This window comes from Sapajus apella, unplaced genomic scaffold (assembly GCF_009761245.1).
Source record: "Sapajus apella isolate SASKATOON/1434 unplaced genomic scaffold, GSC_monkey_1.0 scaffold81, whole genome shotgun sequence".
Lineage (NCBI taxonomy): Eukaryota > Metazoa > Chordata > Mammalia > Primates > Cebidae > Sapajus > Sapajus apella.
The window spans coordinates 5,127,885-5,148,908 of record NW_022437021.1 but is presented as its reverse complement, the minus strand read 5'-3'; the positions used below and the strand labels follow the sequence as shown (position 1 = coordinate 5,148,908).

At 38.8% G+C, this 21,024-nt stretch overlaps 2 protein-coding genes across 5 annotated transcripts in view; one reads left to right on the top strand and one right to left on the bottom strand.

The window, feature by feature from the left end:
• Nucleotides 1-15,398, bottom strand: part of MTERF1 (mitochondrial transcription termination factor 1) — a 469,560-nt gene extending 454,162 nt beyond the window's left edge. Inside the window, exon 1 of the transcript XR_004261225.1 lies at nucleotides 15,130-15,398. The gene's annotated coding sequence lies outside the window, so the exon portion shown is untranslated. The remainder of the gene's footprint in view (nucleotides 1-15,129) is intronic.
• The window catches only part of AKAP9 (A-kinase anchoring protein 9), a 167,869-nt gene continuing 162,242 nt past the window's right edge, over nucleotides 15,398-21,024 (top strand). For all 4 annotated transcript variants that reach the window (XM_032253055.1, XM_032253057.1, XM_032253058.1 and 1 more), the window contains exon 1: nucleotides 15,398-15,663. In XM_032253055.1, coding sequence (XP_032108946.1) covers nucleotides 15,616-15,663 — 48 coding nt within the window. In that variant the 5' untranslated portion in view covers nucleotides 15,398-15,615. The remainder of the gene's footprint in view (nucleotides 15,664-21,024) is intronic.

The following is a 21,024-nucleotide window of genomic DNA, read 5'->3' as shown; positions in this document are numbered from 1 at the left end:
GGAAAATTTAAGAAATAGCCAGCTCTGAGCACTGGATTTGACAACATGTTGGCCATAGGTTACTTTGACAGAATAGTTTGGGTAGTGTGGTGAAGGTGAAAGCCAGCTTCAAGTGGGTTCAAGAGACATTAAAGAAACTTGAGACAGTGAAAATAGACAACTCTTTTGGGGTGTTTTGCTGCAAAAGAAATCACAGAAATGGTGTAGTAGCTAGACTGCCCTGCCACATGAGGTTGAGAGTTTTTGTTTCTTTTCAGATAGGAGATTATATCATTTTTATATGTTAATGCAATTATCGATTTATTAAAAAGGAAATTGTAGGTGAAAGAAGGGGCAATTACTGAAACAGTGCCCTAGAGTAAAAAGAAGGAAAGGGAGGCAATGGAAGGGTTGGCTTTAAATAGGAGTGATAGAATCATTTATTGTTACAGGCAGGAAGGAACTTGTAGAGTAAGCAAAATGTAGGTACATGTACAGATATGTCAACTGATGTGGTGGTGGGAGAATGTGAACATTTTCTTCCAGTTGTGTCTATTTTCTAAGTAATTAAGAATCAAGCCAGGCGTGGTGGCTCACACCTGTAATCCTAACATTTTGGGAGGCTGAGCCGGGTGGATCACCTGAGGTCATGAGTTCGAGACGAGCCTGAAAAACATGGTGAAACCCTCTTTACTAAAATTACAAAAATTAGCCGGGCTGTGGTGGCATAGGCCTGTAATCCCAGCTACTTGGGAGGCTGAGGTGGAAGAATTGCTTGAACCCAGGAGACCGAGGTTACAGTAAGCAAGACTGTGCCACTGCACTCAGCCTAGGAGACAGAGGGAGACTCTGTTTCAAAAAAAATTAAAAAATCAAGATCACTACCTCAGAGCAGAAACTATGTAGAAGGTATTGGAAGCTTAAGGAAAAAAGATATTAATTCAGTCAACAAGATAAATGGATAAAAGAATTGACTATGAAAATGTAAATTTAAAGTAAAACTGGTTAGCATAATTGAGTGCTTTGTTTTTAATCAAGTTCAGCTGCTGGGGTAAATTTTATTCGAGTGTAAGGAGGGAGAGATGCAGGATCAAGAGAATTAGGGTATATGCAAGGAGTGAATATGATGGTCCATAAACCTCAGCTGTATAAGGCAAGAAGTAAGGATATAATTGGGTGCAAGAAGATAATAAGGTCAACAGATTAAACATCATTATAGAAAGAATTATTGGGAGTTAGGGTCCCCAAGGAAATCAGCTGAAAAATAAGAGGGGGTATTTGAGAATGGGATGCTTTAAATTGAAATTATTAAGGGGTACACACATTAGTAATGACAAAGTCTACAACATAACAGTAGGTAAGGATGGCTGAGGTAGGATGGAGGACAAAATCATTGGAAGATAGAAGGTCAAGTAACTGAGGATGGGCGAGATGGCACATGCCTGTAATTCCAGCACTTTGGGAGGCAGAGGTAGGTGGATCACTTGAGGCCAGGAGTTCAAGACCAGCCTGGCCAACATGGAGAAACCCTGTCTCTAATAAAAATACAAAACATTAGCCAGGCATGGTGGCACATGCCTGTAATCCCATAGTCCCACCTGCTCAGAAGGCTAAGGCATAAGAATCACTTGAACACAGGAGGCAGAGGTTGCAGTGAGCCGAGACTGCACCACTGCACTGGGTGACAAAGTGATACTGTTTCAAAAGAAAAAAAAAAAAAGTAACTGAGAGGTCAGGGTACTGGAAGGATCATCTACATGAATATTGAAATCACCAAGAATTATGACATAAATTATAGTAAAAACAGTCAATGAGGGCAGGTCTAAAATTCAAGGAATGAGGGGCTGAGAGCTGCACTAGAACGGTTGATAGTTGGTACCATCTGATGGCATGAACTTCAGAAGGGCTCACAGTCTGTGACACAGTAAAGGGTAAAACTCTTACCCCACCTCTAAGCCCAATAACACTAGAGCTTTGGGGGAGAAACAGCTCACACATGAGAAGACTGCAGGGAAAGCAGTATGCTACAGGAGAGCCGAGTTTCAGAGAAGAAGTGAAGGGAGAAAGATTAGAGAAAAGGTTTTGAGATAGCTGGGATTTTGCTAACTGTAATACACTTGTGAGTTCTATAGGGCACATTGGAAAGACGTCATTTGAGAGATGAAAGAGATTGGGGGAGGAAGCAAAAGACAAGGGTTGTATTACAGAATGTGCAAAAGGTTCTCTTGAGTTTTTTAGTTTTGTTTTTAAAAAAGACAGTAGAGAATTGAAGCCATTAGCTAGATGATTCAGTTGTTTGTTCTGCTCAAGTATTCTAGTTTATTATATTAATCTACTGTTTGGCTTGTATTATACAGATATAACTTTCATAAATTATCAAAGATGAAACAAAGGAGATTAAAGAGAAGAGATCAAAACTGTATACAGGCTCTGTGAATTCATTGTTTCCACTACTTTCTCATCTCTAGTTCCTAGGGACTGTAGTGATTGCTATAGTGATTTTGATTAAAATACATAGAACAGAAATTGCCATAAGACATTTACTGAAAATCAATTTATGTTTTTCATTATCTGAACAGGTGATGGAAAAAAGAGTAATCATGAAAAGTACAGCAACACTAATATTAGAGTGAGTTATCTGTTTCTAATTATATGTCTTTATACCTAAGCTGTTTTTTTTTTTTTTTTTTTGATGAATCCCTTGGTCAATCCATGCAGAATTGAGTTTCACTGATAGGCAAATCTACATTCCCTACAGTATAAGAATGCAAAACTAATCAAATCAGAAACAAGGATACATTTTATGAAATCATTACTTATACCAATATAGTACAACACATTAAAAATACATTTATATAAATAAGTTATATGTTTCATATTACAAGTTTTGGAGAGCTATTTGGTCATAAGTACATTTGTAAATAAAATGAAAATTAAATGCTGGTTGGCCACATGCTTAACCTAAGACTTTATAGCCAAAGAACATCATACTAAAAAATATAATATTTATATAGTATAAGGATTGGGAACTGGAAATGCTTGATGGTGATCTCTTGCAATGGTCAAAATGAATGACTTTTGAGTTATAAAATATATTCTATGAACATTACCTTTATTAGTTTTTTGCTGATAAAGACACTTGCATTTTACATATCCACCTCACCTTATATGATGAACAGTAATTCCTTACCATCATCTAATATCCAGTCCATTGCATAAGTCTCAAAAATGTATTTTTTTCATTGTTTGTTAGAAACAGAGTTCAGAAGATGCCCACAAACCTTATTTGATTATGTATCTATGTTTCTTTATTCTGGGACTGTCCACTTTCCCCCCTCCCTTAGAGAAAACAGTCGTACAAGGTCTAGTCATACAGGATGTCTCACATTCTAGATTTGAAAGACTGTTTTCTCATGGTATCCTTTAACTCATTCTTTTACCACTTGGATTCCCGATAAACTGGTGTTTGGCTACAGAGGCTTAATTAGATTCTGGTTCTTTTTTAAGGCACAAATACTACATAGGTGGTACTACTGCACTTCCTGGTGCAGCACATTATGAGACATGGAATGTCTGGTTGTTTCACTCTGAGCGATTATGTGTCTGATCAGTAGGTTCAGATGGTATAGCCTGATCCTTTCATTAGAAAGTTTCCAATCAGTCTTACAACTAATGGCTTTAACACCCATTAATAAATGTTGCCCAGATCCATTATTTCTTTGGGGTTTGCAAAATAGTTATTTTTGAATTCTATCATTTATTTTATCTTTCCTCAGTGTGGTTATATTACTACATTGGTGTACAGTGGTATTTGTGGGTTTTTTTTTTTTAAGAATTCTTTTTTGTTTCCATTTGAATTTAATTTTGTTTTTTGATTATGTAAAACATTGCATTTATGTATATTCAGAGAAGTCTACCTTTACAACCTTTCTCATCTGTCCTCTTCTCTCCTTCCCTTTATAGGTAACTGTTTTTTAAAGTGTTTGGTGGTGGGGTACAGTGGCTCATGCCTGTAATCCCAGCACTCTGGGAGGCTGAGGTGGGCAGATTGTTTGAACCCAGGAGTTTGAGACAAGTCTAGGCAACATGGCAAAACCCTGTCTCTACAAAAAATTTAAAAATTAGCCAGGTATGATGATGCACACCTGTAATCCCAGCTACATGGGAGGCTGAGGTGGGAGGATCATCTGAGCCCTGGAGGTCGAGGCTGCAGTAAGCTGTGATCGTACCACTATACTCCAGCCTGGGGCAACAGAATAAGACCTTAAGAAAAAAAGAAAAAAGTCTTAAAAAGAAAAAAAGTGTTTGGTTTAGGCTTCTATTGTTTCAAATATATACACACATGCATATAACCTCTTTTGTTTACATGAAACTGTCACATTATAAACACAGTTCTATACCTTGCTTATGTCATCTAATAATAATACATCCAGAGATTATGTCATATCAGCATACAGAGACTGAGTCTATTTCACAGCTATAAAGTACCCCATGTGTGGATCTACCAAAGATTATTGAACCAGTTCTCTACTGAAAATTTGGTTTGTTTGCAGTCTTTTGTCATTATACACAATGCTGTAATGAATAGACCTGTGTATACATCATTTTACATTTTTGCCAGTAAATCTGTGGGTTGGATTTCTAGAAATGGGATTACAGTATCAAAGGGTAAATACATATAATCTTGCTAGTTTCTGCAAAATCCTCCCTGACAGGAATTATGTCATTTTGCATTCTTACCAGCAACATCTAAGAGTGGCTGTTTTGGCCAGGTGTGGTGGCTCACATCTGTAATCCCAGCACTTTGGAAGGCCGAGATGGGTGGATCACCTGAGGTCAGGAGTTCGAGACCAGCCTGACCAAATGGTGAAACCCTGTTTTTACTAAAAATACAAAAAATTAGCCAGGCATGGTGGTGGGCGCCTGTAATTCCAGCTACTAGGGAGGCGGGGCAGAAGAATCGCTTGAACCCAGGAGGCAGAGGTTGCAGTGAGCCAAGATCGAGCCACTGCACTCCAGCCTGGGTGACAAGAGTGAGACTCTGTCTCAAAAAGGAAAAAAAAAAACCCTAATTAATGTATGTATAAAATGATATCTAAGCATAGTTTTAGTTTGTGTTTGTTTTATTATGAGGCAAGGTCCAGCAATTTTTCATGTTAAAGTACTATTTACATTTCTTTTTCTGTGAATTGTTAATATATTTTGCCTAATTTTTAAACCTAGATTATTTAAAGATGTACTTCCTCTATTAGGAATTATAATATTTATAATTCCCCCCATTTGAATTCTATAACAAAAACTATAATTAATATGATAAAAAAAGAAACAATAATTTCATGTGTTGGTACATATTTGGCAAATCGTTACTTAGAGAACAAAAGGCTTGCCTTTAGACCACCAGCATCACTGGCACTGTCATATAGGTTACTTGTTAAACGTGACCTGAGAAATTTATGTTTCTAATAAACACTCCATGTAATCCACAAGCACATTAAAGTTTAGGAACCACTGTGGTAGAATATATGAAATCAATAAATCAACCCATGTAATTCACATGTTAACATGTCTATTTTTTTAAACTTCTGTGGAATGTATAAAGACTAAAGTTAAAATCTGTCCCGTAAAGGAAAATCAGCAAACTTTACAACTGTAAATCATAATTCTACCTATAGACTTAAAATATTTGTATTTTAAATGATTAAAAAATGGTACTGTATCAGAACCAGAAATACCATTTGACCCAGCAATCTTATTACTGGGTATATACCCAAAGGATTATAAATCATCTGCTGTAAAGACACATGCACATGTATGTTTACTGCAGCACTATGTACAATAGCAAAGACTTGGAACCAACCCAAATGTCCATCAACAATAGACTAGATAAAGAAAATGTAGCACATATACAGCATGGAATGCTGTGCAGCCATAAAAAAGAACTAGTTCATGTCCTTTGCAGGAACATGGATGAAGCTGGAAACCATCATCCTCAGCAAACTGACACAGGAACAGAAAACCAAACACCGCATGTTCTCACTCACAAGTGGGAGCTACACAGTGAGAACACATGTACACAGAGAGGGGAACATCACACACTGGGGCCTGTTGCAGGATGGGGGGAAAGGAAAGGGAGAGCATTAGGACAAATACCTAATACATGCAGAGCTTAAAACCTAGATGAAGGGTTGATAGGTGCAGCAAACCACGATGGCACATGTATACCTATGTAATAAACCTGCATGTTCAGCACATGTATCCCAGAACTTAAAGTAAAATAAAAAAAATTTTAAATGGTACTATATCGGCCAGGCGTTGTGGCTCATGCCTGTAATTCAAGCACTTTGGAGGCCAAGGCGGGCAAATCAGCTGAGGTCGGGAGTTCAAGACCAGCCTGACCAACATGATGAAACCCCGTCTTTATTAAAAAATAATAATAATAAAATAAAAAATGGTACTATATCATATTGTAGTTGTTTTGTCAATATAGATGTCAAATTCAATTCCTTTTTTCAAACTTTTAGGTAGCTTTTAGTAAATCATTGCAGCAGAGATCCAAATGGTACTCCAGTTATTGACTAGAAAGAGAAATGTATGATGATTGTTGGCTGATAACTTACTCTGTGAGACTCTTTAGTGAGATTCTGTAGATGGCGACACACACACAGAGGAGTGTATAATCAATTCAGAATTACCTTTTATACCTTTACAATGTTAAATTCTATTACTGGTTTCTTAGCTGAAGGATGAGGGAATAAAGACTAATATGTAAACATGGCAATTCTGAAGATACAGAAAGAGTTTACATATTTTTTAATGTTTCCCCATTTAAAAAAATGGCATACAGTTTACATGAGATCTATTTGTTAAGCTGTTTAAAGATGCAAAGAAAAGCTATATCCATATCACCTTTGGCAATGGAGGTTTTGTGCAAGGGCATAGTGGGATGTAAGGTAGCCCAGGATATTACCTTCTCAGTTATAGTTTCTCTAAGCACTTCCAAGACTGGGAAGCAATAGTGGAGCAGGACTTAAGGAAAATTGGAATCATGCCTAAACTCTGATGACCTGAGTTCTCTTAATTCACAAGGCATCTTACTTTTCAAACAGAGAGAATGTGATCAGATCCACATATCACCATTCAAAATTTCATGCCACTCTACTTCACAGGAGGTCAGCCTCCTTCATGTCTAGTCTTTACAGTGTCCAAACATTTGTAGGCCAGGATAAATAAGGCTGGCTTCACTGAAAATCAGCATAGTACCTAGGGGCAATTTTCCTAAGAAGTCAGTGTAAGAATAGTGGGTATTTGGCATTTCACAGACTGTTGACTGAAACAGAAAAACTACTTGAAATTTCTTTTCATATTTAAACTGAATATATCTTGACTCTAAAAAACAACATGGACTCTTGCCACAACTCATCTGGGAACTCATTTAGTTTATATTCTATGACTACTTGGCAATATGAAAATCCTTGGAGATCTGAAATTAATATGTATAGACTATTATTCAGTAATCAATTGCAACATCTTGGAATATAGGCTTATAATTACATCCTTTTATAATAGTAACACCTTAAATTTCTCTAACACTTCATTAGATTACAGGCCATTTTAAAAGAATACTAGTTTCATAAATCATTATTTCAAAAGAATTATCTTTTGAAACCTAAAACACTAACAGATTTGTCCTAAGTTTTCTTTAACACATTCTGTAAGCAGGTATTTGTTCCTTTTAAACTCTAAACTGGTTTTGTTTGGAGACCCAGCTGAGCAAAATGGAATAAGACTGAAATAAGAGGATCTAGGACTAGAATTAGCTAGGACTTTTGCTACCCATCCTTGGAAAATTGGTGAGTCATTTAACCTCTCAGGCCTTAGTTTCTTATTCTATAAAATGTGGAAGATGTACTACTATGCTTCTTCCTATTTTATTTACATACCTTTCACTTCCATTAATTAGTAAGAATAACCATTTTTGGTTTTAGCATTTGATGTCCTTTTCCTTCCATTTAACCCAAGTTGCAAAGGGCACCAATCTTATTTGCAAAATAATCTCAATTGGACATCCAATAAATATTTGTCTTATGAAAACTGTGACATTGTGTATGGATTTCTGGCATTGTTCAAAATGTAATTAATCAATGCATGTGGAGCCCAGTGAGCCCCTGCCTGACTAGAATGGGAAGTTAGTTAGAGGGAGGAGTTGGAGTTAGGACTACATAGTTAAACCAGGGGCAAATGATAGAAAGCCTTGAATGGACAGATTTAGGAATCTGAAGTTCATTTTATCAGGAAGTAATTTTATAATAAAATAATTAAATGAAATTTGCATTTTTAGAAAGCTAACCTGACAGTTATGAGGACCAGAATGCAATAGGGAAGAATGAAGCGGACATATTGCTTGGATTCTTCTGGAAATTTTGAAATATAAGATAAAGGACTAGTCTACCATGGTGGCAATGGAAAAGGAAAATCTGCAAAGGAGTCAGATGCTGGGGAAAAAAGCCCAACAAGACATAATATCTAATATAATGGATGATATAGAAAGGAATAAAATATATTACTCGGCTGTGCATGGTGGCTCACACCTGTAATCCCAGCACTTTGGGAGGCCGAGGCACACAGATCACTTGAGGGCAGAGGTTCCAGACCAGCCTGGCCAACATGGTGAAACCCCATCTCTACCAAAAAATACAAAAATTAGCCGGGCGTGGTGGCGTGCACCTGTAGACCCAGCTACTTGGGAGGCTAAGGTGGGAAAATTACTTGAATCCAGGAGGTGGAGGTTGTAGTAAGCCGAGATGGCACTACTGCACTTCAGCCTGAGTGACAGAGTGAGACCCTATCTCAAAATGAAACAACAGAGGTAACTCCAAGATATCAAGTTGAGGAGAGTGGAAGAAGGTCATTAACTGAAATAGTTTGGAAATGTTGCCACTGGAGGGAAGACCTTGTGCATGGTTTGGGGCAGTTTGCATGGCTAGTGAAGGTAGGAAGTATTTGGTGGAAATGCTAACTGACAATGTCTTCTAAAGAGAAGCAAAGCCATGAAGATAGACATAATGGTTAAACAACTGAATAGATAATTACTCTACCTAGTTTAAAAAAAATCATAGATGCAAATTTCCTCTGAATAATTTTGCTCCTGTTTATAATCAAATAACAGTTTTATTACCATAGAATCATTTATCTAGATCTTTGGTATATTAATGTAGATATCAAAAACTGAAGGAAATAATCAGTAAAATCATAAGAGATGAAGACAGGTTGATTAATGAGCACAAATAAACAGTTTGGAGAAATAAGACCTAGTGTTTGATAGGTCAGAAAGGTAACTATAATTTATGATAGTAATCTATTGTATATTTCAAAATTGCTGTAAGAGAATAATTTGAATGTTTCTGGCATAAAGACAAATATTTAAGGTGATGGGTATATTTAAATATTTAAGGTGATGGATATCCCTGATTTGACTTTTACAAATTGTATGAATATTAAATTATCACATGTACCCTGAAAATATGTACATCTATTAAGTATTAATTTTAAAAATTTAAAAATAAATAAATACCTCTGAGGAATGAGAAAGATGAATATCTGTGAAGAGTCAGTAATGAGATGTTTGAGGGACTCTGACTCGGTACAAATTAACATTTTTAAAATGGTTTGTATAACAAGATACAGCATTGAATAGTGGATGAGGTGCCTTAAAGAACTGGGTTAAATTTTAAAAGCCCATGTACATTTTAGAGATTCATGGACAATGACATGATTGAATTACATATTGATAATTTACCCATGTGAAAACTCCAGAAGGCCACATGCTAAAGAGAAGGCAAAAGCAGCATTGTAAGGGAAAAATAACCATGTTATATTGCTATTAAAATATGTGTGACACAAATAGGAATTAAGTATATAGGAAACACAAGATAATTATGCTATGGAGAGACACATAATTCAAATATTTAATAACAACCATTTGGTTACTTAGTTATTGAGAATTTGGCAAAGATTCACAGAATAGCAACAAAAATGATCACATATATTTTAAAGAGACCTAATAAGAAATGGCTAAAGAAATGCTGTTTAATTCACAAGAAAATAGGCTAAAGACAAACTGTAATGTCCCACCTCCTGATTTAGGAGGTATATTTTGTCCCAGATAAAATAGAAGAGTTTATTATTAACAAAATCTAAAGAATTGCCTCAATTGCTGCTGCAGCTTTTGTGAAGTCAAGGTTTAGTGATATGTATTGGTGACTAAAATGAAATACCTGACTAATTTGTGAAAGATCAAATAACATGGAAATAACAACATATCCTGGGAGAAGGGTGGCGGGGTGGTGGAGAAAGTATTAGAACAATCTTGTTTGCTGATTCACATAGGTATTCTATGTACACCAGTTTGCTATCTTACCAATGAAGAACTGGTACGATTCAAGTGGAAATGTGAAAATTACCTTTAGAAATTTTGAATTTAGGCCTGATACATTGGCTTATGCCTATAATCTCAGCACTTTGGGAGGCTGAGACAGGTGTATTGCTTGAGCTCAGGAGTTCAAGACCACCCTGGGCAATGTAGGGAAACCCCATCTCTACAAAAAATTTAAAAATTAGCCAGGTGTGGTGGCATGCACCTATAGTCTCAGCTACTCAGGAGCCTTACGTGGGAGGATCAATTAAGCCTGGACGGTTGAAGCTGCAGTGAGCTGTGATTGTGCCACTGCACTCCAGCCTGGGTGACAGAGCAAGAACCTGCCTCAAAAAAAAATATCTTGAATTTAATTTCTCAGAGGAAATGAATGTTGGATGATATTCTTATTATTGGAAGGCACATCAACACTAAAAGAAATGTAGCTTAATTAAATTACAAATTTTACAGATGTCATAAAAGAATCACTAGAATGTAACCCCAATAGAAGATACCAATTAGATTTTACTTCCCTTTTTAATTCTGGTCCATTGGACATAACTGCCAGGGATTCTTTGTTGAGAAGGATACTGAGGCAGTGCTTGCGCTCAGTTGGAAATAATGAATGATTGATTTACAGTGCCTTCTGTGGAAGCCTCCAATGACCTTTACCTTGCTATATCCAATGTTCATTTTTCAGTCCTCATTTTACTTCACCTGTTGTCATGGTTCATCACTCCTTCCTCCTTACCTTTCTTCACTTGGCTACTGATTCTTTTCACATAGCTAACCACTGTTCTCAGTCTCATTTGCAGATTCCACTCACCTTCCCTCTTTCTTAGAGTTGAAGTATTCCAAAACTCAGTCATTGTAACACCTTAGTTCTATCTAAAGTTGCTCCTTAGAGCAGCATGGTCCAATAGAAAAATAATGTGAGCTACAAAGGCAAGCCACATATCTAATTTGAAACTTTCTAGTGACATCATTAAAAAAAATCATTAAAAAAAGAAACGTGATTTAATAAAAGAAATTAATATATATCTTATTAAACCCAATAGGTCCCAAATATAATCATTTTAATAATATAAAAATAGTATAATATTTTGTTTTAATATTAAATCTTCCAAATCCAATGTGTTACAGTTACAGAACATCACAATTCAGACTAGCTAATAGCTGTTGTATTGAAAAGCATGGCCCTAGATTATCTCATCCAATTCCTTAATGTAAAATACCATCTACATCCTGAATACTGACTACTCTCACCTTTTTACTTCTAGCTTGGACCTCTCTCCTGAATTCCAGATGAACTAATGTCTACAATGACCTTTATCAGTTCTTGGAGGTGTAACGTGTATGTCTAACTTATGTCCAAAACTGAACACCTGGTCTCTAGATTTGCTCTTCTCCATTTTAGTTACTAACAACTTCATCACTTAAGTTGCTCAGGCCAAAAATGTTGGAGTCAACCTTAACTTTTCTTTTTGTCTCAAACCTCATATTCAATCTACAACTCCTATGATACTATTGGTTCTATATTCAAAAGCTATCCAGAATCTTATTCATATCATTTCCTCCACTGCAGTACTATGGCCCAAATTCCCATTATATGGGATTACTGAAATAGCATGCAAACTGATCCCCCTTTCTCCTCATAGCAGCCAAATGTCTGTGAATAACATAAGCCAGATCATATCACTCATCTGCTCTAAATTCTCCAATGGCTCCTAATCTTACCCAGAGTAAAAGCCAAAGTCCTTAGAATGACCTTTAGAACTCTATAGTTCTAAACCAGCCATGGTGGTTCACCTGGAACCCCAGCACTTTGGGAGGCTGAGGCAGGTGGATTGCTTGAGCTCAGGAGTTTCAGACCAGCCTGGTCAACATGGTGAAACCCTGTCTCTCAAAAAAACTACAAAAATAAGCCATTGTGGTGGATTCCACCTGTGGCTCCAGCTACTCAGGAAGCTGAAGAGGGAGGATCACTTGAGCCCAGGAGGCTGAGGTTGCAGTAAGCCAAAATCGGGCCACTGCACTCAGCCTGGGTGGCACAGTGAGGCTCCGAGAAAGAGAGAGAGGGAGGGAGGAAGGAAAGAAGGAAGGAAGGAAGGAACTCTACAGGATCTGGCCCCCTGTTACTTTTCTGTCTTCATCTCCTACAATTTCCCTTGCTTATTCCACTCTAGCCACCCTCACCTCCTACTCTTCCTTGAAAAGGTCCATCATGGTCTCACTTGAGGGCCTTTCTTTGGATTTGCTGTACCCTCAATTATCTCCACGGCTCTCTACCCACACCCACCACGACCTTGTTTTTTGAGATAGTGTCTCCTGTTGTCCAGGCTAGAGTGCAGTGGTGTGATCTGGGCTCACTGCTTTGACTTCCCAGGCTCAAGTCATCCTACCACCTCAGGCTCTGGAGTAGTTAGGACTACAGGCTCCTGCCACCACACCCAGCTAATTTTTGTATTTTGTATTTCTTTCTTTCTTTCTTTATTTTATTTTTTTTAGAGACAGGGTTTCATCATGTTCCCCAGGCTGCTTTCAAACTCCTGAGCTTAAGTGATCTGACCCCCTCAGCCTCCCAAAGTGCTGGGATTACAGGGGTGCACCACCTTGCACAGCTTCTTCATCTCTTTCAAGTCTTTGCTGAAATATCTTCGAAAATAATCACTTGAATAAGTGAATGACATTACATGAATGAATGACTGGTATGACAAGATGTGACAGAATAGGTGCCATAAGGAAGAGTCAGAGCACTAGTGCCCAATGCTTGCCCTTCTAATAGAAGTTAACACAAATCTAACTTTCAACATTGATTGAACACCCATTATGTAAAACAGACATGTGTACGATTGGCTGCTATCAGTGAAGGGAAACACTGAAATAATCTTGTTGCTTTGTTAGGTATTCTTGAACATTTTCAGCACATACAAATAGCTGACCTTAGTCACAGAGAAAGCAGTATCCCCTAACAAATAGGAATATCTTTAGATACCCTGGGGCTTCTCCCTCCTAGGCAATCAGCATCTACAGAGATAATCCCTCAATCCAGTATTTAAATCACTAAACTATTGGAACACTTGGTTCCATTCCTTACTTTTTTTTTTTTTTTTTTTTTTTTGAGATGGAGTTTTGCTCTGTTGCCTAGACTGGAGGGCAGTGGTGGGAGCTCTGCTCACTGCAACCTCCAGCTCCCAGATTCAAGTGATTCTCCTGCCTCAGCCTCCTGAGTAGCTGGGATTACAGGTGTGCGCCCCCACGCCCAGCTAATTTTGTTTTCTGTTTTTTGTTTTTTGTTTTAGTAGAGACAGGGTTTCACCATGCTAGTCAGGCTAGTCTCAAACTCCTGACCTCGTGAACCTCCCGACTTGGCCTCCAAAAGTGCTGGGATTACAGGCATGAGCCACTGTGTCTGGTGCAGTCCTTACTCTTAACTTGATGGGTAACTAAGTAAATCACTTATTGTCTTAATTCTTTTATCCCTATGATAAAATGTCTAATTTCACCTGGTTCCCAATTCAGGTTGAGATAACAGGACAGTATACACTTGGCTGTTACAAGTTGGCAGAATGTATGCATTACGGAGCTTAAGAAAAAAAAAACTTTTTTAAAGCTAAGATTTCTAAATAAGGGCTATTTAACACTCATCTTCAGTTTGTGGTAGACTTCAGGTCTTTAGTCTCCCCTTTTTTCTTTTTAACCTCAGTTTTTCACTTAACGCCACTTCTTCGCTTGAACTCATTTTAGCCTATTTTTTGTTCACACCTACCAATTTTTCAGTCCAACCTAGCTCAAAGCAACAGAGAAACATGGTAAACCCGAGTAATCAACCAGAGACATTAGTATGTGTAGTTCACTCCAGGAGTAGATTTGAGCATTGGAGGGTAGGGAGAAGAACACAAAGGATTGAGGGAGCACATGTGGGGGAAACAAGGAAGGATAGTGATGCTAAATTTATAAACACTGTTTGATTCAATCCAAAAAGCGTTTATTGAGTGCAGAGTTCTGTGCTGGTCACTTTAGTAAAGCCAAGACGAGCAAGACTCTATGAGTCTCTGTCCTCAAGGAACTGGGAGTATGAACTGAACTAAGAACACAAATTATTAAAATATCGTTCAGGGTACACAAAGGAAGTCCAAAGAGAAAGAAAGCTGACATTAATTCAAGACGTTTTAATATGCCAGGGCAGTCACGTATATTAACAACCCTTCCAAAAATTCCAAGTAGGCTCGTGGATAGGTAACTTGTCATTAAGGCTAGAAAGTTAGTGTAGTCTGGCATTGTCCCTAACTTAGGTTCTGAAGCTCCGGCTCCTTTTCAGAACATTATTGCTAAAGGGAAGCTCGAAGGAGTGGGGGGAGGGGATTAAGTTTTGACTGGATGTGTCTCGGTCGCCGTGGAGGGAACAGGAGGTCAGAAAGCCATTTGGAGGCGTCGTGTGAGATGAGACTACAAGGATAAACCTTCTACTCAAGGATAAAGATTGAGTAGAAACCAGTGGAGGGAAGAGGGAGGGACTTTTCAGGCTAAGGAAGTAATAAGAGCAATTAGCTGCTCTCATAATTCCTTGAGGCGAGGAGTCAAGTAGGGAGAAAAACTGGCGTCAGCCCCGCCACCCACCCCATCCCCCGCAACTTTTCCACCGGAGCTTTTAGGTGTTCGCCAACTTCACCATTAGCAATGTTGTTTTTGTAACTTGGAGAAAAATAAAACCCTCAGGTTTCAATACCACTGGATACCTTGTACGGAGGGTGGGAGTCCAGCCAGGAGCCCCTAGCACATCCCGGTCCCTCCTACCCCTCAGCTCGGCCGCCACCTGAGAGCCGCTGATGTTCGGGAAGGACGCTTCCTGTGGCGGGATCCTCGTCAGTCGGAGGCGGTCCCGGGCCTGGCGGGGGTTGACCGGCGACTGCTGGGCCGGGGCGGGACCCCAGGCGCACCTGCCCGCGAGGCGGCTGCGCGAACAGACGTTCCAGCCCCTCCCGCCTCGCCGTGTGTTTACGTGGAGACGAAGATGGCGGCGGCGGTGACGGCGCTTCCCGTGCGGCTGAGGACAATCCTCCAGTGAGCGCGGAGACTGCTTCCACTCCGGGCGGGGGAGCGCCAGGCCGGCTGTGCGCCCTGGGCCGCGGAGCTTGCCGTCCCACCTCCGTCTTAACCGACCTTTCCTTTCTACCCCGACCACCCCTTAACCCCTGTTTTCCCCTGCCTTCCTCGCAGAAGCCATGGAGGACGAGGAGAGACAGAAGAAGCTGGAGGCCGGCAAAGCCAAGGTAGGAGAGCCCAAGGCTACCGGGCCTGCTGTGGGAGGCGGTGGCTGGGAAGGGGTGGGAGGCGGTGGCTAGCAAGGGGTGGGAGGGGGCCTGGGAAGTGGAGCTCGCCGCAGCCCCAGTACCCTGCCCGGGAGGGAGGTGCTACAGGGTCTGCATCTCTCCTCGCCCTCCTCCTTTCCCCTTTTTCCAGTTCGGGGACAAAGCCTTGTGCTACTAGCTAGCTGATAATACTTCCGTGGGGATTGAATATTGTGGCTCCTTTCTCGTGAATGTCCAAATAAAACTCCTCTTTTATTTTTATTGCTGTAAACTAGTGTTTAATTGCTTCTAAACCTCCTACCTTTCTTTTTTTTTTTTAAGGAGTTTTCTGGGTGGTGCAGGCATTGTGCTTTCCAGGGTGGGGATTTAGGGCTTTTCTTTACTGGGTTGGGGATTTGTGCGCTGATCATCAGCTTGTCTTCCTTAGGTGGCACGCTGGCACTCTGCGGTGTGTGTGATTGGCCTGTGACAGCTGTCTCAGCAGTGGCTTGTGTGTGCCACAAGTGCCAGCTGCGAACTTGGCTTTAGGAGCGTTTTTAGAAGCGTGTCTTTGTATGTTTGTACTTGAAGGTCTTTGTCATGGCATGCGCTTTTGTGTCGTATGGAATGTTAATGCAGTCTGTGAATGGAACTTCTGGGGACCAAAAGGTTCCATATGCCCAGTAACACCTATAGAATTCCTGCTTTAAGTAATTTAGTTGTTATATATCCCTCTGGCAAATCCTGATTGTGTGTGTGTGTGTATACGTGTATGGAAAAGCCTGTAAAGCAAACAATACAATACACATTTGTATACAGGCTTCGTTCATTGGGCTTCATGAGAAATTTGACATATACAAAATAAGCTATGTAGCATATTTCTTTTAAAAATTACATATTTGAGCATATATTTTGTCTGGCCTCAAAAGCCCCCTTCTTCCCTTCAGTGAAGTCTTCTTTTATAGATTATATTCTTTTTAGAGATAATTGTTAGCAATCATACTTGGACAAAAAATTGTATTACAGGTAACTGTTTTTTCTCTCTTACTTTCTTTTCTCTTCCCTGCACATAAACAAAGGAAACCAGGTTAGTGATTTATTATCAATGAAGGGCCATACTGCAGAGAGGCTCAACCCAAGTTTGTTAAGTGAATACACACACACACATATACACACTAGCTTCATATTTCTAAAATATAATTGGCTTTCCCATAAGCTCCCTCTCTTTAAGGTCCAGGCTTAAATGCTTGTATGTAGCCAGGTAAATTTTTACTTTCGAATCTATACATGGTGGGAAAGGGGAATCAGGGTATCTTTAGAAGCCCAAAGCCTTACACTTGTGCAATCTGAGGGGCTGAGTAAGCGCTATGCATCTAAGGAAGTAAAGTGTATACTCCCTCCAAAAGCATTGAAGATCTGATTAGATGTCTTATTTGTTACCTCAGAATTTTTATTACCTGCCCCCAGTAGTATCTTTCCTAAATATATGTGAAGTAGTTCTATGAAACATGGTTTACTTTGGACATACATATTTCATAATAGAGGATTTATTTAAATTGCTTGCAGTTGTAGTTGATTTGGCAAAATACAATTCTAGTTTCTTTGTGTGTTTGTCTTTCAAAAGTCTGCATATGGGGTACAAACCTTTTTAAGATGAATTTTTGTTATAAAAGATTATCTTCTTTTAAATTTAGCCCAGTTTTTCCGGTGATGTATAAGTCTATGAGACTTGTAAGGCAAGGTATGTTTGCTGCAACGTTAGCTATACAATATAAAAATGCTAACGTTGGGAACCTGGGGCAGGAGGATCGCTTTGACAACAGGAGTTCAAGACCAGCCTGGGCAACATAGTGAGACTCTACAAATTTTTCTTAAAAAAATAGCTGGGCGTGGTGGTGTGCACCTGTAGTCCCAGACACTTGGTAGTCTGAGGTGAGAGGATCACTTGAGCCCAGGAGTTCAAGGTTGCAGTAAGCCATCATCATGCCACTGCACTCCAGCCTGCACAACAGAATGAGATCCTCTTTCAAAAACAAAACAAAACAAAGCAAAAAACTCACTGGAAATAACTTTTAAAGACAACATGAGAGAATCATTTTTCTAAGTTGTATTAATATGATGGAATATTTTACAGCCATGAAGATTATGAAGACTGATAGAAACATGAAAAATAGTGTAGAAATGGCATTATCAAAAATAGTATATATATTATTTCATTGTATAAACGTATGCTTTCAGATTAGAACTGAAAAACTCTGGATTATAATGTCATTCAGCAAACTTATATTGAACCCCTATTTTACACCTAGAGGTGGTGACAGTGTCTGCTCTCAAGTTGTTCACTGTTTAATGAGAGAGACAGACTCTGGATGTCAGGCACAAAGAGGTATGAGATGCAGTAGGATTTGGGGGGATTTTTTCCCACATTTTGTTAAAATATTTTAAATGCTGCTATCTCATTTTACAGAATTACTAAGAAGGCTCTTGCTATTGATATTAATGTACCCTAATATAATGCCTTTCAAATAGTAGTTATACATATTTGCTTAACGAATGAGCAGAATGATTAATGCGTCATTAATAAGTGTTACTTTACTAGACTGGATATAATTTAATAACAGTAATCTAGAATTCTCTTATTGTGAAATCCATATTGCTGGCATCAGAAACAACTTAAAATGATCATTTTCCAAAATTTATCTGCAACTTGGTTCTCCAAATGTCTCATTTGTTCACTGGACTTAAGTATTGTATTTGATAATCTACTTTCACAAACCACGACTTTTAAATCTTTTTGGGGGTAATTTATTGGTAAGCAGTTCCATTGAAAAAATTCCCTTTCTTTATCTAAACCTTATAAATGATCACTTTTTTTTTTCTTTCCGAGATGGAGTCTCTCTCTGTTGCCCAGGCTGGAGTGCAGTGGCGCAATCTCAGCTTGCTGCAACCTCCGCCTCCTGGGTTCAAGAGATTCTCCTGCCTCAACCTCCTGAGTCGCTGGGACTATAGGTGCATGCCTCCATGCCCAGATAATTTTTTGTGTTTTTAGTAGAGACAGGTTTTCGCCATGTTATCCAGGATGCTCTCGATCACCTGACCTCATGATCCGCCCACCTCAGCGCCCCAGAGTGCTGGGATTACAGGCTTGAGCCACCTTGCCCGGCCTAAATGATCACTTTTTAAATAGTTTGTCATGTATACATATGATGTGTAGTATACTTTATAAAATGTTTCCTTCTAGCCAAAATCTGTAATAATGGGTTAGTAAGTTACGGTATTTAATTCTACAAAGACTTTTTGAGTTCGGAAAATGCCAACAAATGATGCCAGCTTAAAAAGAAAAAAGTTACCAGAAAAAGATATATGTATATATTTATATACGAAGACACCTGAAAAAAAGCAGCAAGATATAAATCATGGTGGGTTATAGGCAATTTTAATTTTCTTTACACTTTTAGTATTTTACAAATTCTTGATACAATATATCTTTTTTATGAACAGAAAAGAATGCTCAAATGCCTTTTTTTTTTTTTTTTTTTGAAAAAGCCTGTCTCCCAGGCTGCAGTGCAATGGTGCGATCTCAGCTCATTGTTGACTCTACCTCCAGGGTTCAAGCAATTCTCGTGCCTCAGCCTCCCGAGTAGCTGGGATTATGGGCATGTACCGCCACACCTGGCTAATTTTTGTGTTTTTAGTAGAGATGGGGTTTCACCATGTTGGCCAGGCTGGTCTCAAACTCCTGCCCTCAAGTGATCTGCCTGCCTTGGCCTCCCAAAGTGCCGGGATTACAGGCCTGAGCCACTGCACTCAGCTTCAAATGACATTTTTAAAAAACCGTAAGGGCTTATCAAATACATTATATTAAACACATAGTATATGACCATTATCCAGAACAGGAAAATGAGGCATAGAATAACTAGGCTTCCTCTTTAGTATAGGCCTGGAATTGTAATTCTTATTTCAGTGCAGGGTGTATTAATTATATAGCTGGGATTATATTATTAGACATTGTATAGATCTCCTTTATGTTTTTGTTGTTCTTATTCTTTCCTTGCTGTTAGTTCTTATTGCAGTAGGCATGCTCTTACTCATCTATTTTCCTGATTTGCTGTTTTAGATTTGCTATGACTGAAGAACCCAGAACTGAGGTTGATAGAAAGCTATGTAAAAACAAACAAACAAAATACAAAGGCCTTAGGCTTTTGTAATCCCAGCACTTCAGGAGGCTGAGGTGAGAGGATCGCTTGAGCCCAGGGGTTCTAGACCAGCCTGGGCAATGTAGTGAGACCCCATCTCTAAAAATAAAAAAGTATAAAAAACAAAACAGGTTGGGTACAGTGGCTCATGCCTGTAATACAAGCACTTTAGGATGTCAAGGTGGTTGGATCACCTGAGGTGAGGAGTTCAAGACCAGCCCGGCAAACATGGCCAAACCCTGTCTCTATTAAAAAATACAAAAAATTAGCTGGACGCGGTGGCAGGCACTAATCCTAGCTACTGGGGAGGCAGAGGCAGGAGAAACTCTTGAACCCAGGAGGCATCGGTTATAGTGCACCGAAATCGTGCCACTGTACTCCAGCCTGGGTGACAGAGCGAGACTCTGTCTCAAAGAAACAAAACAAAACAAAAAAATGGAGGCCAATGGAGCCTGCCAAATGGGCTTTAGGGCAGTTTAGTTTAGTTTTTTGCTGCTTGGTGGTTGTTTTGGTTTGCTATTGGGTCCTCAGTGATTTCCTCAGTTTTGATGTTGCGAGAAGCATGACCCCAGGAGATTTAAGACATTACTGCATTATGTATTAAGTAAATATTTTCAGAGCTGGGCTAACTCCCTCTACAATGTTTTGATGGGGGTGGCACTACATAGGTTGTCCTTGTGCTGAACCAAACTATTTTAATTCCACTATAAATGACTTCAATTTTTTCCAATTAAAATCATTCATGTCATGTAAAGGAAGTATTGTAATTTAAGTGAACAGAATTAAATAGAAGAGAATTATGTATTTACTGTAAAATTATTGTTCTTGTAAATTTGCATTAGGCATAATTTTTTAAGTTCTATTCAGTATTTTATATAAGGGACATTATTTGCTGAATAATTGTTAAAAAGTTATTGCCTATTGTATTTAGTAATTTGTAATTATATGACTTTTGTTTAATAAGCATTTTCCATTTGAAGAGTAGTGTACAAAAAAAAAGGATGATGCTCCATGCAAGCTGTATGATTATTGACAGCAGGACTTTTCAATTACTGTTTCCACTGTGATAGGCAAAGCTGGTAATGGTATAAAACTGTTCTTTGCATATTTCAGATACTGTGTTTCACAGCTAAGAAAGTGTTTTCCC